Here is a 17548-nt window from a genome sequence, read left to right on the forward strand (position 1 = left end):
ACCAATTTCCTTCTAAGAATCATGTCACTGATTTGTGATCCCATGTTGCCACCATTTTACTTTAAAACATTTTGTAAATGCTTCCTGATTTTACGTACCAAAGCAACGTGAACAGTGAATTCCACACCAATGCCAACAGAAGCAATCAGGATAACCACAGGCACTGCACTGAGTTTTATTCCAATTAGACCCATCATGCCAAACAGCTCCACAGTCATCAGAGCCAGCACCACCACCTAGATGATTTCAAACAGCTGTTAGTAACTTCTTATACTCCAGACAAATGAAGAGAAAGATATTTTAAAACAACATGGTGACTTGAAAACATACTCCTCGAAGCCAAACATTCCCAAAGACTGGCTGCTTTTCCTTGTTTTGTTGCGCTCAATGGCAATGACTTGCTAAGAAGCCAGTTTAAATTACACTCCTGAGAAAGAGTTAGCAGACCAAGCATGAATTTTGTATTGGTTACAATTTATCAATGATCTGAAAAACAATTCATTCTTTCTTATCATGGACACCCCTCCCCACCCCCATACATTTTCTCTTTTTCACCTGTTTCCTGGACAATCCTAGAAAAAGTAACTTTTAACTACCTGTAGTGGAATTCTTTTTGTAGGACTGCAAATATAAGTGAGGATGACATATGAGCAGGTTTAAAGCCCAGAAGAAAGTGAATGCCATAATCAGCTGATGAGTCTCAGGTTACAGAGGGGCTTTGAGCTTTTAAGATACTTGGAGGGATTGACACGGACAAAGCGAACAGTTAAATCTAAGGGAAAGCTTTTATTTTTCTTTCATCTACCTTGTAAAAAAAACTGAGGAAAAGCGAGGGGAGGAAATCTGTAGTACGAACTTTAAAAGTTGCTAAAGCCAAGCAGGAAAAAAAGATAGACATACTTATAAAAGCAATGGTGGACTCTGAAAATAAACGTCTTATCCAAGGGAAAAAAGTATGCACTACAATAAATGATTTTATAAGCTAATGAATCAAGAGTAATAACATAAATTGCTTGATTAAGTGCTATGAAAAATATTCTAGACTAAACATTTACCTTTTAACATACCTGTCGTATAAACGTATATTACAAAAGCTAGTAACTGTTTTACACTTTTCTACTTCTGGCATTTTATAAACCATACGATAGTTTATGGAATTTAAACATAGGAACATCATCATTCAATTTAACTTGAATGTTTACTGAGAGGCTTATGGTGCCTCGCAGAAAGCATGGAGGAGTATTCTCTTCAGTTTATAATTTTATGGCTCTTTCTCCTCAATAGCTCAGTTACACTCTTTCCACAGCATGTAGTGTATAACCTAACCATTTCAGTTTTTCCAGAAAGACTGCATTCAGAAATCAGTGGGAAAATTTACGGGCAAGCTATTCACAAGAAATTGCCTCGAAAAATAACTATGTCTGATAAAATGGGAGAAGGAATAATTAAGTAGAAATAATTTTAATGTTTAATAAAGTTCTTAATTTTCCTCTGTGTCTTTATTTCTCATGTGAGCATGCATCTGAGCAAGGGTAAAAGTTTATGTACCTTTCTAAGAAACCTTTAAAGCTGCAAAAAAGGTGGCCAAAGGATTAAGGTTATTAAGGTTTGTACCTTTAGCGTGAACCCTACCCCCTCAAGTTGAATAAATATATAATGAATGATGCAATATACATACTCCACCAGAGGCCCAGACATAAACAAAACCTTCCCGACTACAGCAAGAGCTATGCTGAAAGGAATTTGACTTCAACAAAGACCCTTATAATAAACTTACAATGATCCCAGCCGTCCAGGGGTTTAGGAGGAAGAGGGCACACACCAGAAACGTGCAAGCCAAAACCACGCTAATGGATAAGAGGAGCCAGTGACGAAGACCAATGTACTGCTCCCAAAACAGAAATGGGTAACCATTTGGGTAGCTGGCAATCCCCAGGCTGGTGTAGTTACTACAGATAGCTCTCACTTTCTCGATAGCCTCCACAAAGTCAGAAGTTTCACGCAATCCGTTGAGGTAGAAGGGAAACTGAGCATATTCTATGGGCTCAGCTGCTGGAACTAGGAAAAGGACAGCAGTGTTAAAATGTGTGTTTGGAAGGAAGAAGATACACAGCGAGAACACTATCAACAAAACACTTCGTTCTCCACAAAGTGCTTAAAGGTGTTGAATTTAAATTTTACTTCTTTGGAACAAGTCACATCTTTAAAACTCTCCGATAAATTGAAAGCTGAAGCAGTACAGGAGATTACTATATTTTATCATGAAGTGTAATGGGATGAACACAGTCTACATCAAGTCCACAGTTTAACAGATCTATTTTAATACATATATTTAATCCGCATGAGTGTTATAGTGGTTCTTACTGAATACCTGACCAAAAGTCCCTAACTGCAATATAAGGTAGAAGATTACATTGTCTTAAACATTTGACCCAAATGCTCTTCTTTTGTGCAAGTGCAGCTCCGTCATTTCCCTGAGATTAATTTAGGTCCACTGACAGAAAAACTAGAGAAAAATTATGCTTAACCAGGCTGATTGGTTTTTAAGATTTCCACTGAATATTTTGAAAATCAGATTCAGAAATCCATGTTCTGTTACTGATGCAAAAGTGAAAAATCCCAATATATAAGTAATGGTTTACTGAGGAAATACGTAACTTTTTATCTTTATGTGACAAACCAACACTCTCCATACTTCTTTTTGAGCGTAATGCTAAGTACTGTATGACAAGAAAAAAAAAAAAAGCTTGCACAACAAGCATTTTGTTACTGCCGTTGTGTGTTCCAGACCCTGCAGGGTCATTCAGTTGACTTGCTAAACATGATTTGCCCTATTATAATCTCAACTATAAATTTTCATTAAGACATGACTTGGCTGACTGCCACAAAGCTCTAGGGTTCGGATACACTGAAGCATAGCTAGCTGGTTACCCAACCACATTTCCAAGTGCACCAGTCCTCCCCAGTAATGCCCTCTCCCCTTCCCCACTGGTGTCCAACTAGCAATCTGCCCAATAAACTGAAAACTGAGGCAAATCAATGCGAACTAGCATTGGTGCTCAGAAAAACAGTGAATGGCATGGAATGGGACTGCGCCGCTACCTAAGTAGCTCTGGTACCGTATCAGCGTTGGTAGCTTAGCATATGAGCTTAATTGATAAAAATCCATTAGGTGTTAAGAACTGAGGATAAATTTGACACAATCTTAGCGATGACATTTCAGAATGACATAGGCAGGAATTTCATGCCGTCTCCAGGTTTCCCTCACAGACAGAACTATCAGATGACACTATAAAGCAACGCTTACTGTAAGATTTTAGATCTTTGAAAACTCATTTTTCGACATGATAAAACCCTGCAGGGGGTGCCACATTTGCAGTGGTGCATAGGACTCCTAAGAGTACAGAGTAACACAATATATTGTCCTGTTTACACTTCTGAGCCCTGTGCAGCATCAGCCAACGACAGCATTACTGGTTCACGAAGGAAGGAGCGGGGGGCACTTTACATAAACTGTAAGACATGAAGATGAAATGCTACTTACTTCTCAGCCTTGTTTCTGGCATATAGTCTGCTTTGTCGTGGACCCACTCCGGGCGGTGAGGCCGGATGTTGGCTTGCGAGGCAGCATAGGCCACAGGGTCATTGCTAACCCAGGCTGTCAGGTAGATGTAGAAAGCGTTTGGGTTAATGATTCCATCCGCATCCACCAGACGCTGTTTAGTCAACTGCAGAATGGAAAAAATTAGAAATGCTTCAGAGCGTGTTTTGCTGTCGGGGCTCCTGCCGTAAAGCTTTCAACAAACGCCCTGAAGATGCAACACACATATAGGACGGTAAAAGCAAAAGAGTACAAATCTTCACTTAAAGTGACTTATCGGTAAACTATTGTTTGACAATGAAAAAAAATCTAAAAAACTACAGTGACAGTAGAAAGCGGTTATTTATAAATTAGTACTCATATAATATTTACAATAACCACTAAATCAGCAGATGGTTCCAGAATAGACTGAACCAATTAAATCTAACTTCTGAAAGCCTGCAGCCAAGAGTGAAAAACAACCAAGTTGGAGAAACATATTTAAAGACAGGGAAAGAAAACCTGGCAAGAGTCCCTATACACGTCTGTGTGCAGTTAACCTCTGTTGTTAACACTGAAGGAAATGCCACCCAGTAAATGGAGGAGAGCTATAAAAATAAAACAACATCTGTATAAATTTTGCTAACACTTGCCTCCTATGACCTATGTATTCAGAAAATGCCCAGCGTCAAGAAAGCAGACGAGTGCCCCGTGTTATTTGGGTCACTGTGGGCAAATGCATCTGTGGGGTAAACAGCAGTGGTTCACTTCTAGGGTTCTGTAGCCAAATCCTGCACAGCTAGAGCTCTGACAGAGGACTCTGTGGGTGAAAAGTATTACTGGGGTTTTTTGTTTTGTTTATTTAAAATTCTGGCTCAGCTCCAGTTTCAGGTCTTTTTAATGAAATGAAAAACAACAGTGACAGCAGTTTTTTAAAAAAAAAAGCTGGATTCCAAGGATCTGGATTCAATTAGTCCACAGGATATGCAACAACTGTATGTCTTCAAGCTGTCTCTGGAACTGCACAGTACAGCACTCAGCCCCTGTGGGTGCACCGTACTTTTCTCCCTCCCAGGCACAGGAAATTATATCAGCAGCTGCAGTCCAATCGCATTTGTTCCACAGCGTACCTGGTACACTCTGCTAAACAAAATCTCACTGAAGGTTTTCTCTTCAACTCCCTTTCTTTGCTTAATTCATAGCTGAAGCTTCATTCAGACCTGACAGCATGCTGCACGTTGCTAAACAGCAGTGTGTTTTACACACCATAGTAACTTTGAACAATGTATTCTGTAAATCTGTCACCTTTAATGGCAGGAAAAAAAGAAAGACAATAAGCAGATCTGCCAAGAAGCTCATTAGAAAGACTGTTTTTCTGCCTGAAAGCACAGCGAGTCAATGATGACTCTAGGAGAGGAGAAGTTAGGTTTTTGCAGAATTTCTTCTTAGAGGTTTGAAATCTAATTTTAGTGTAAGGAGTCAAACCTAATGTATTTCCAATGGCTAAGGCAAATGCAGTCATATGCTGTGATAACCTTGCAAAAGAACCTCAGACATTTTATTTAGGCAGCTCAAACAACTGCCATTCTTAATTCTACAACAGTATAGCTGTATTTAGCAATGATGGATCAAGATTATGATACAGCATGTAATGATTTCAGTCCCCTTCCACTATCATTCACCAACACCATTTTTAATGTTACATTTGGCATAAATCGGTAGGAAGTAACCAAATAATTGCAAATGCTAGATTCAAAGCCACAGCTGAAAACTGAGCAAAGGTCAGCCTTATAAAGCAACATGATTCAAATCAGAAACAATGCTACTTGGGGCAACAAGGCTAACATTGGCTCTGTCTGGCAGAGGACCAGACTTCATCTACCTATGGATGAAGCAAAGCATTCTTCACAATAATTTCAGTGGAGGCTGAGCATGTCTCACACAAGAACAGCACTGAACACATGCCAACCTGTAATAATCAATGGCAGGCATTCCCAGTGCTGACTCTGAATGCTTTACAACATGGGCCAGACTGCAGCTAACAAGTGGCTCCAGCAAACTCAGTGAGGCCATATAGTAAGGTGTAACTCAGCCACTCAATTCATCAAGATGAAAAAAGAGACTACAACATGCTCTTTGCATCTCCCCTCATGACTGGTGACTTGTGTACTCCTGTATATGGACTCTGATACAGTACCTGGCTGATGTCAATGGGCTTTGCTCGGTTGCCTGTTTGTACCAAGAGTTTGTAAGCCAAAACAGCATCATCGGATCCATTTTTATAACTGTTGTAAGTGATTTTCCCAGTTTCCCAGTCACTGTCAAATGCATTCTGAAGTCCTGAAGAGTTAAGGGAGGCAAAGAGAAGACAACAAGAAGGTAAGCCATCAATCCTACAAATTTCAGCAGGAAAAAGGAATAATGACTCTTTTTCATACCTGAATCAGGAAAAAAATTATCCACCTGCTACCTCCTAAATTTGGGGCTTCTCATTCACTGTCAGTGTGTGGGAAGGTAAAAGTACCAGTTGCATGTCTGTATTTTGCCCAAAGAACGGCAGAGAAAGCAAGAAAGTGCAAGGGGGAAGCCTCAAGAGTCTTCCCATGTTGTACAGACCAGCAAAGCTGAGCTAGCAAGCTGCAGATGTAATGTGCACCGGTGTAAACCAGCTTCCCCTCAAGGCAAAGAGGAGATCTTGGATGGGATTAGGACTCTCTGGTCCCGCGTCCTTCTCAGAGCCTTTAAGAGCAACATAGCACTCTGCTTGGAGAAATATATGGGCAACAGGTAGGCTTGTCTACAATAAAAAATGGCTTTCTTCATGAACCACAATTACAGAATCATCAAATTCAAAACTCCCTAAGCATATTTGCATTTATCACCTCTTTCATACACATCCTCCTCAAAACAAGCTGAAGACTTGCCCTTACCTGGATTGTGCCACAACAGAAAAGGTCTGAGTTCACCTGTGATCCAACTTCACCACCTACCATGCACTTAGAACCAGAGGAGACATTCAGTCCATTATCCAGAAGGGAAACACCCTCCATACTCCCCTCTGCCTCACCAAAACTCTGGCCAAGTGCACTGAGCCACAGAGGAGGACACACACAGCTCTCATTAACTGTTTTGGGCTACTGCAGAGCACTGAGGCAATAGCTTCTATGATATAACCAGAAATTCCACTACAAGGGGAAAAAAAAACACACTCAAACTTTCAACTTCAAACAGCAACTCAGCTGCTCCTCGAGCACAGCGTGAGTGAACACGATTTTGTCAATTTGTTCCATCTGTTCAACTTGTGCAGCTAATACAAGATGTGGGATCTGCTGCCAGCACATGTAAAGATCACAGCCAACACCTATTCACTCTCAACTGTTATTTTCCTTCTTGCCACCCTTCAAGGGGGAGGGAATACCTCACCACACAAATTTGGATCAGATTTAGTACAGGAAGCCACAGCCCAGTACAAGGAGGCTCTGTGCAAGCAGATGACAAACCGCATGTCCAGGGAAGGGAAGGAAAAGGCCGGGGGGGGAGTGGCGGTGGAGGAAATCGCCAACCCACCTTGCAGCTGTGCTGAGGAGCCGTAATAAAAACCCTCATTACAGATCGGATAGGTTAGCTACAGTTACATAGAGATAAGAATGCTGGAAGAGAAAACGCCACCAGGCCAGAGTACCTGCCCCCTTTACAAACTCATGACCTCTCTCTCAGAAAAGTGCCTCCCTTGTTTCCTGACAAATCATACCCACTCATGAAGCCAGCGTGCTGAGAACCAAGCAATGAAAGAAGCTTGCCAGGTCTCCACGCATAGCCCTCCAGCACCTGATGAGGAGGAGGACAATTTGCCATCATGTTTTCTGGCATCACCAAAGGATTTCAAGGCTCCCTTTAAAAAAGCCTTGTTTGCTGGTGCCCTCAGAGAGGGGAAGACGTTGCTTAGAACATCCAAAAATACCAATCCACCCCTCCTGTACCAAGTCCAGCTCCATGTCAGTCCCTCGGGAAGTGGCCAGGTGAGAGCATTTGTGCTATCGTACCAGTCATGTGAAAGGTGACTTCAGGAGGTTAAGAGGAGGCTGTCGAAAAAGCACATGGGAGAGAAGGAGACCACCAAAAAACAGCTTAACTTACAGTAAAAATGGCTCCCTTCAGCAGGAGGAGCTCACAAATTGCTGTTAGACAGCATGTCTGTCTATGTGGGGACAGAGCTTTCAGACCATCATCCTACCCCTGTCAGGGGGCTCCACAGACACACAATAACAAATATATCCAGTGACATGTGACATTACCAATTTGGGGTTGCAAGGAACATCAAAAAAGGGCATGTATATTTCACATTACTGCAGCGAGTGACAATTCATGTCTCTTGCATTTCTCCCCCTCCCCTGTTCTGACAAGTTTGGTCATCCCTCAAACCCTGCTCCCTTTTGTATCTTTATTCCTCAGCTGGCTTAACCACTTTGTGCTCTGGGTTATTTTATTACTGACCTTGCTGAAACTGAAATTCTGTGGAAAGAATACTAATAAACTACTATCAGTTTTGATTAACTTCTAAAAAATTTCAAAATTTCAATAATTAAAATTTCCCACAACACCTTAAAATTAATCCATAGTTGCTGCTTTCAAAGCAAGGGGTACTTTTGTTGTAAACTGTTCATACCAATGATTTAAAAAGACATATAATCTTTTATAAATGGTATTAATGGCACGTTTCAGGTCAGAATGATAAAAGTAACTTGTTGACCTAGTTATGCAGAAAAGTTATAAAATTAAAGGGAATTGAAAAAATCTTACATATGGTTCTTTTTGCATATCAGCAGTCACTTCTGCTTAATGTTTTGGAAGAAAATGAAATCCTCCAAAATTATGTGGGATGCAGGAATGGAGGTAAGGAGGGAATTCTTACTGACTCATGTGAACAGCTCGCACCATGAAACACCAGATAAGATTACCCATTGCAAAAACAAGCCTAATTACAAGCCATTAGGGAATTCAAGCTACCTCATTTACATTCAGTCACTTACAAAAAATAATGTTAACATTTCCAGTTTAAATGAATAGTTAGTGTTAACTCTTCTGTTGCATTTTCAGTAACAGAAAGTATGCTAACATGATAGGATATCAGAAAGCAAAATATAAGGGAACCTCTAAAAAAAGAAGCGCATTAGGCTGAAGGCACTCCATTCCTAGTAAAGGAAAAGAAATGTACAGCTAAGGCCAAGGATGCCTTCTTGATAAAAAATGGTTTTGTTCACATGCTGTTGCTTCCCTCATTCTGCCACACAAATGTGTGCTTGTCAGAAGGCCATCTTAACAAGCCACTAGCACTGAGTTCCCAGTAAAGTAGGAATTATCCACAAAGTTCAAAGTTGTACCAACTTTGATTATCCTGCTCCTCCAGCATGTAAAAGTGCACCCCCGTATAACTGTTCCTACTTCCGAGAGGATCCTCCCTGAATCCAGCCTAAAACTATGCCTTGTTTGTAAATTCAGTTTTCACTTTTCCTCCCCTTTACTCCCTCAGCATCAGCCCCAGTTGGTAACAATCAGGTATTATTCTATTGGCGTCTGCACCTTGAGATAATTCCCTAACTATGACAAGTGTGGCAGCTTTTAGTGTAGCAGTTTAGTTCCCCCCGTTACATCAATGCCCTGTACCATTTTAAAACATTACTTCTTTCTATCGATACATCTCAATATCCTTCTTCTTTACAGCTTTGCGAATGCAGTATCACACTCTGTGAAGACAGCCCTGCATCTCTACAAAGCAGCTGGTTTGTATTAATTGTGCATCTCTTGGGGAAGGTGGGGCGGAGGGGTAAGGACATGGACCTAAATACTAATCAGTAATCATCACGACTAATTCTAAAGCTCTGGGTGATCAACAGGCCAAGCAATGAGTCTTCCATCACAGGGCTGGTATGCCCACTTGAACCACCACAACTTGCTGCTTCCTGGAGTCTCCCGGACTGGTCTAGTATAGCATTTAAGCTCCATGCACCCCATCAGTACATCCAGGGTGCCAGGAATACTCACAACTCCTCATGTGGAAGAAAAGCAGAGAAAAAGGAGAAGGTCAAGCAGACTAATGTGGGCTGGAAGGGGAAATGAGACTGTAGGCAGTAAGAAGAGAACAGGTACATCTTTAAGAGAAGAGCAGATCTGTAAATGTCACATACGAGCATGGACATAGAGCACAGAGAAGGAGATGTGCAGGCCCTCGGCACGGGGCCAGGGCCACACAAACAGTCCTTAGCACAAGAAGATGATTACAAAGAGGACAGGGAGGTATCCAAAGTGGAAGAGGTGTGGGAAAGAACGTGGTGGACCTAAGAGAGGGGCAATGGGAATGTCAGCACCCCAGGAGCAACAGCAAGTGGGCTAGCCTCCAGCGTTTCACGCTGCGAAGCCAGCAAGGGAGCAGACCCAAGGGCACCTCCTCCCTCCTTTACCACTGGCAAACTGTGCTGAGGTTCAGCGTGAATATGTGAAGATACTGAACATGATCTCAGACTTCTGTCTCCCTCTTATGTTTGGTAGCGGTGGGGGGAAGGTGGAAGGAGAGACACCAGACGTATTTTTTCCTACTGTTTTGAAACAGCAACAAAAAATCTCCACAAAAATAAACAGCAGTGGTACAAGAAAATTTTAAAAAGCATGAAGAAAGATGCTTCCTTAGAAATCTAGAAAGTATAGTAAGCTATGTTGAATTTTCTTCCTGCCTTTAATACCTTCCCTTATAGTTCAATATGCTCATGTGCACAAAATATTTTAAGTAAAACTTCCAGTAATTAGACTGTAATGAATGGATACAATATATTTAAAAAACATTTAAAAAATCAAACCTAATCACTGAAACACTGCTTTGCATGATTTATCAGTGCATTAAACACACAGGAAAATTAATGATTTTGTCTAAATATGTTACTTAGATGTATCAACTTTCCTGATATCACCTGACACATTTTCAGAAGGAACAAAATACCCCAAATACTGGTAGTTACCTTCATGTTCTCTAAGAATCACTGGTTGCACTGGTCATCTGTAAGCAGTTAAGGTTAAAATTTACAGTTTCACTAGGTCAGCACAATTTACTTTTCTGTTGGCAAAAGCTTCCTGGAGATTCTCCCAACAGAAAGACAGAGGTAGGACTGAAGTACTCCTGGGCAGATTATGTTTGCTGTTAAATTTTCTGAGATGTAACAGTACTATTTATTTTAAATAGAAAACAGTTGCCTCAACATGTGTAATTATAGTACCTTTAATAAGCTGACTTCAATGTAATTATCATAATCGTATCTGAAAAGCCATGACTTCTCGTGTCTTCCCCTGCCCCATTACAATTAAACACAGAAAAAGCAGCACCATAGAAAGAGTGAGGATACTTGACTGGAAATCTAGAATGTGTCCTAAGTTCCCAATCTAATAAAACACATAAGCCACACTGAATTTTCTTCATGCCAGTAGTCCCAGATGAAGCCAACAGGATCACTCGTGCTGAAAGTTAAGCCTGTGCCAAAATACATCACCGGACAGGGACTTTTCATTTAATGTTCTCAAAACACTCAACAAACAGTTATTTTGCCAAGACAGTGGGCCATATTTGGCCATTAATTATAAAGCAGAACTCCTCATTAGCTGCTTAGAAATTATTAGCATCAGATGGTCTCTCATGGATACTATCTCTTAAAAGCTTCAAAACTGTCTTACTGGGGAGTAAACATAGCCACAAAGAATTTAAGTGACCTGTTGGAGAAACAGCAAGTCAACATGCGAGTTTGGATCAGTACACGTTCTCCCTCCTGCTCACAGTCTTTAACTGTGTGGCTATTTTCAAAGAGGGAAGCATTACTAACATGAACAAGCGGTTACTACTATAAAATTAAGAAAAGTTCATGCAACTCTCTCTTACCTTGCAGCCAGTCTCGAAAATAGTGTAACCACATTTTGGGAAGCTGCCTATCCTCTTCCAACAAAACATATGTCACATTGCTGAAACTTCTGTGAAGCTCATAAAGTAAGTGCTGGACATTTGGATAGTCTGTTTTCTGTGTCACAATATACATGTTGTAGAATGAAAAGTACTTGAACTGTGCGGCAATAAAGTCATATTCCCGTGTTTCCCGTGGTACAATGTCTGTGAGATCTAGTCCATCTCTCACCCGGGTAGTTCCATAAAGGCTGAGCCCAAGTAAACCCAGAAAAAGAAAAATAACCACAATCTGCAACAGAAAATGGAAATGTGTTTGGTTTTAGGTTTCTAAAGCAACTAACAATTCAAAATGGCACACCACAAAGCCACGTTCAAAATTAACATCCATCAGTCTACTTAAAAGCTTTTATTTCTTCTTTTTTTTTTTTTTCCATGCACAGACACATTACAAGCCTAAACTAATTTGTGCTTTATTGAATGGGCTCTGCATCACGGATGAGAAATGTTATTGTAATGAAATTTAGAAGTGGCTTTAGCTTCACTATTCATGAGCTTATGTTACTGAAAGCCACCAAAACCCTCACTCATAACTTGTATTTGAAAAGCAAGAAAAAATTCCTGAAGTATGAAATTATCTGTACAATTACTAAGAATTGTTATTCCTAAAAACTCTATTTATTCTTTATATTTAATACCGTTGACAGGATAATTTTATTACTGAGCAAGGCAGAATTCTATTTTTGAAAAACAGGTAAACAGTTCCTCAATTACCTTAGCTTTTGGTTTTAGGAGGAATGGAGCATAATGCTTTTCTGCAAAAGATGAGAGTGTCCACTTCGTACAGGGCGGCTCAAGGCAATGCATACTGGAATCTGAGAATTGGGAAAGCAAATCCCTCGTCGAGCTTGTGCTTTCTGGGCTCTGGCAGCTGAGATTATCTTGCGTCACTGTCACTGGCTGAACAGATATTTCTGAGCGCGGCTCTGCTGTGGTGTAGTACACCTGCGTATGAGGATCGTATTCTGTGCGCAACTGCACTGTAGACTGCATTGTAATCTGAGTTTCATGTGCAAAACTGTGACTGCTGTACGGAGGTGGAGGACTGTAGCAAGTATTGTCATTTTCTGCATATGCTTGAGGCTCAATCTGAATCACTCTAGTGACGCATGGACTGTAAGAGAAGAGAAAAACTTCTGTTCGCATTTAGACAGATCTTTATTTTAATCAGACTAGACAGAATAACCTGCTTCCATCTAAGACTACTCCTACTACTGTTAGATGGTTTATATTGATTAAGTGTAATTCTTCGATGTGAATTTTACTGTGCGCCTTTAGGAAACACTTCTCAGACGTCATTCAAACTGTAGGCCTCTGACAATACGTGCACATTTCTGGTGCTCAGAGAAGAAGGAAACAGTGTCTGTCTAAGGACACTGACATCTACCCACACCGCTCCATTAATTACAAGTCAGATGATCAAGTCAATAGTCAGGTAGTTGCACACAGTCTGAATGCACAGTATCTGTGTGAGTTTGCATCTACGTGCCCATGCTGAGAATTAAGCTATTTAGAACAAAATGTAAACACATGACATACCGAGTTCTTCTGTTTAGAACTATTAAAGTAACTGTTAAATAATATTTGTGCCTTCTGGTTAAGATCTCAGACTTTGGGGAGGCAGGTTGAAAACACTTGCCATACACTGACTGAATGTTTTAAAAATAAGTAAACATATGCCAGGATTAATTCTCAGGAAAGATGGGCAACATGAAGAGACAAAATTACAGAATTAATTTAAGCATTCTTTTTATTTTAGTCTACGCAAGACCGTAACAGATACCTAGTTTATTAAAAAAAAAAAAATATCACAGACAAACCTCTTCCTGTAAATGAGAAATGACAAATTGATGATAGAAAACAGTATCAGAGATTTTTCACCAAGAGGACAGATCCTACAAAACCAAGAAGAATTCAGAATGTTGCCTACCTAAACAAGGCAAGCTATCATTAACTGCATTTCTTCATATGTAAATGGACCTGAATTCTCATACATGTTTGTTGCAACTTCAGATGAGAGAATAAATGGAAGGTCCAATTGCACTGTCTTTCGGAGAAATCAGGGCTCCAAAAGTCAAGCACATTAGGCCATCCACTGAAACTATGACTGAATCAGAAATAGAAAGCAGGAGTCCTGGCTTGAGATCAACTCCCAGTTCTAATCACTCCCTCAAAAACAAATTTAGGAAAGTGCTTTCTCTCCTAGACATTAAAATTAAAATGTCAAACTGTGTCAGCTCCTGTGAGGGTGTAAAATGCTAAGGTTTCATAACGTGGATTCTTCACATCCTGGTCATGACAATAAGAGTACATGTGTAGAAATGTAGCTGATCCTCTTCACTGAAGGCAAAAGCAAAAACTAAGGTAGAAAACATGCTTAATTGATGACAGTAGACGACTCCTAGCACCACTCCGTGCTCAGAGCTGGCCATCTATCAGGTAAGAGTCTGTGTGTACAAACTTTAGAATGGCACTATTACCATTCTAAATTAGCATTGCAGCCACGGCAGAAACTTTATCAAGCTTTATCCTGTCATGGTACTGATCACATTGCATTCCTCATAGTCCTATGAAAAACTTGGCTAAGGGGAAGTAATTTTACAGTTCATACATTATGTTTATGTATTTAAGTTTAAAGACATAAAAAGCATAACAATTAGCACATAGCGATTAACTAACTGCAAGTAAGGCTTCTCAGTACCCTGACTTATATACAGTCTTCTAAGATTACCCAATACTAGCATTGGACACTTTGCAGTAGCCCCATAAAATTCTAAAAATACTTGAAGATATTCTGCAAGCATGGATCTTTTATCTGCTTTCAAAAAACTGTCCTCCAACTGCCAAAATGAACATATGTATGAATGAAGGGAAAAGTGTGTGTGTGTATATGAGAGAGAAAGACAGACAGACAGAAGTATTTTAACATTTCCCCTCAGTCAGGTAAAAAAAAAAGTAGCAAATTTAAGTCAGTCACTAGCAATAAAATGATAAAAATAACACACTGACCCCTCTGCAGTGAAGAACTCCCACTCCTGACCAGGAATGGTAGTGCTGATTGGTAACCACACACCTCATACATCAATCCATCACACATTCTCACCTGGTAAAACAGCAGAATATATCCAATCTCCTGTCTTCTCGACGATAAAGGTCCATGCTCAGGATAGCAGGAAAAATTAGCAGAACCATAGCAAAGTTGAATACCACCACAACTGCTGCCTAGAGATCAATCATAGGAGAAGTGATATTGTTACTAAGCTTCATGTAGGGCATCAGCTTTACAAAGCATAAAACTTCCTTTCAGTTCTCATCCGTTCACCCATTTATCATGTCAACCCATCAGATGCTTTCAAGATTTTCCCTGAGGAAACCGGGAGATAGTCTTTTACATTCCCATTTCATTATGGTAGGCTCATTGCAGTTAATTAATTTCTTTTCATGATAAACTTTATATTATTTTAATACAGATGTGTCTGAAGATGTGGTGATGATTTTTTAAGTAGAAAAACAGAGTCAACAGATCATACTTTTGCGTGAGATTCTGCCACATTTAGAGTCTCACAGTAAAAAAGGATGGAAGCAAAACCAAACCTGGAACTAGAACTGAAGTTCTCACATTTAAGGGATCTGAAGTAATTTAAGTATCACAGTAACATTAAAGCACATTATTCAATCAGAAATTAAATAAAGGTTTAAGAAAATTTTAATGAAACTTCTATTTAGTGAAGTATTACACGTTTGATGCACTTACTTAAAAGTCTAGCCAAAAAGAGCAACATTTTGCATTTATCAGGGATTACTTTTGAAGAAGAATCAAAAATAATCCAACACCACTAAGTAAATTTACATATTATGCTTGTGTTTAACAGAACTTGGTTAATGAGCCAGTCTTCCAAAATGAGTCTTAAATTGGAACAAGAATACATCTTAAATCGGAACAAGAATACGTCTTAAATTGGAACAAGAATACTCAGTTTAATTTGTAAAGCGAACATTACGTAATGAAAAAAACCAACCTCTCCACCCACCCCCTTTCAAACCATACTTCAAACTCTTTCCCACACAGAGATTCCCAGAGAATCTCCATAAACATATGTGGTACAGCATCTATCATTATTATTAATAGCATTTATTTGTAATGCAGAATTGTTAGGAGCACTAGTCGTAACAAAGGGAAAGCCTGGGCACAGATGGGACTGGAAGATAGTTAGGAGAGACACTGGGAAAAAATATGATTGAGCCATCAAAATGTAAAAAAAAAACCCTGAAATCCTTATATTTTACCCATTAGATAAGGAGTAGGTATCTCAACAGTACCTGAGTTTCATGTTAAGGAAATCATATAAACTATCAAGTGCCTCCACCTGTAACATCTGAAGCAACGACTGCTTGGGTTAAAACAGTCATAAAAAAGCGCAAAAGTTAGGCTACAAAAATGAAGTCACTGACCTGATATAAATAGGCCCTCCTTTTTCTGAAATAAACAAATGACTGGTTTTGATCTTGAAAAATCAGGCCTCAAAACTGCCAGCTCAAGAGGTGTGATATCCAAAATCCATGTTTTAAAAAATTTTTACTTATTTGTAAAATAAACAATATAAATTGCCTAAATAATGCAATTCTTTTTTTGTGTGTCTCTTTATCTGTGAAAGTCAAAATACTAACCTGAATGACTTTTAGGGTTCTGAAGCTGTCAAAGTATCATAAAAAGACTAGATACTGTTTTTACTTTCTGAGAATGCCAGAATCAACTAGTTATGTAAGTATTTTATAGTAATTTCAATCATAAATATATTGCATACAGAAATGGGTTTTATTGGTGTTTCCCTTTTGTTGTCTCCAGCCTGCTTGAAGTAAGAGTTTGGTCCTGCTGGTTGTCTGTAGACATAACTACTAAACCAGAATTTACTTAGTACTTAAGGGAAATTAGAATTTAGCCATCTTTGAGAGAAAACATCCAATGACTATTTCATGATTTATAAATATCCACATGGAAAGGTATGTAAGGTCATAGCCAAGACTTTAAAATTAAGTGACTCCCTTTTGATCCTCTCTAGAATTAACTGAAACTGTCAGAAAAACAAATGGCTGCTGTTGCAAGCAAGGTGTTCGTTGGACCTAGTTCATACAACTGCTTTCTTTATTGCTGCTAAACCAGAGAGGGTTGAATCACCCATATAACATGAATAATTAGTTGTGTCTAACCAAGATCTTCTATCAAGGATCAGCTAAGATTTATTGAGATTTGGAAAAAACAGCCGAGGCCTGACTCAGTAATTCTTATTCCTCCCAGCACAGCTGAAAAACTAACAGAAGTCCTCTGTTCCTGCTCTAGAAGCTGCAAATACTTCATGCCTTATCAGTTCCCTTTGTAGACCTCCAACATCCTTGAACCTTAAACGCTGCTAAACCTGAAAACTAATACTTGAGTGTATGGTAGAGATGCCATTATAGCCACATCTGATTTTTTAAGAAGCTGCAAAACTAATCCAACAACACACAGTAAATCTGCCTATTAACATGGCATCTCTTTTTAGAACAATTAGATTTTCCATTGTGCCATTCTGGTGTTGATGTAATAACCTTGCAAGTAAAATATTTTTAAACAATCCTCTCTGTTCTGGTTTGTACTGAAATAGATTCCTAGAGCTTAACACCACACTTCCTATTTACTGCACACTGTCTCTCCCTCGCCCACCTTCTCAGCATTTCAAGCACATAACAGTTCTCAGTTTTCACAATGAAATACAGAAAATATTGTTCTTGTATCAATTCTAATTGGTTGTCCCATCAAAAAAGCACCTGGTGATTTGATAAGGAAAGGGAAGGAAGAACTGCTGAGGGGTGACTCAACCTCAGAGTTAATGCATCAGCCACCCCTTCCCTTCCCAATACCGTTTAGACATCTGGTGGCTCAGAATGGAAACATGAGAATAGGGCAATACCCACAATCTGTAACAGCTACATTG

At 39.5% G+C, this 17548-nt stretch overlaps 1 protein-coding gene across 4 annotated transcripts in view; it reads right to left on the bottom strand.

Annotated features, from left to right (window-relative positions):
* The window catches only part of PTCH1 (patched 1), a 75173-nt gene that overhangs the window by 14270 nt on the left and 43355 nt on the right, over positions 1-17548 (bottom strand). For all 4 annotated transcript variants that reach the window (XR_006164838.1, XM_042787624.1, XM_042787623.1 and 1 more), the window contains exons 13-19: positions 14680-14798; positions 12291-12690; positions 11499-11808; positions 5778-5920; positions 3545-3728; positions 1778-2058; positions 99-236 (exon numbers count right to left, since the gene is read on the bottom strand). Coding sequence is in view for 3 of the 4 variants with exons in the window: in XM_042787624.1 (XP_042643558.1) it covers positions 99-236; positions 1778-2058; positions 3545-3728; positions 5778-5920; positions 11499-11808; positions 12291-12690; positions 14680-14798 (1575 nt within the window). In the remaining variant the exon portion in view is untranslated. The remainder of the gene's footprint in view (positions 1-98; positions 237-1777; positions 2059-3544; positions 3729-5777; positions 5921-11498; positions 11809-12290; positions 12691-14679; positions 14799-17548) is intronic.

The sequence above is a fragment of the Tyto alba genome, unplaced genomic scaffold (genome assembly GCF_018691265.1).
Source record: "Tyto alba isolate M040663 unplaced genomic scaffold, T.alba_DEE_v4.0 Super-Scaffold_13, whole genome shotgun sequence".
NCBI lineage: Eukaryota > Metazoa > Chordata > Aves > Strigiformes > Tytonidae > Tyto > Tyto alba.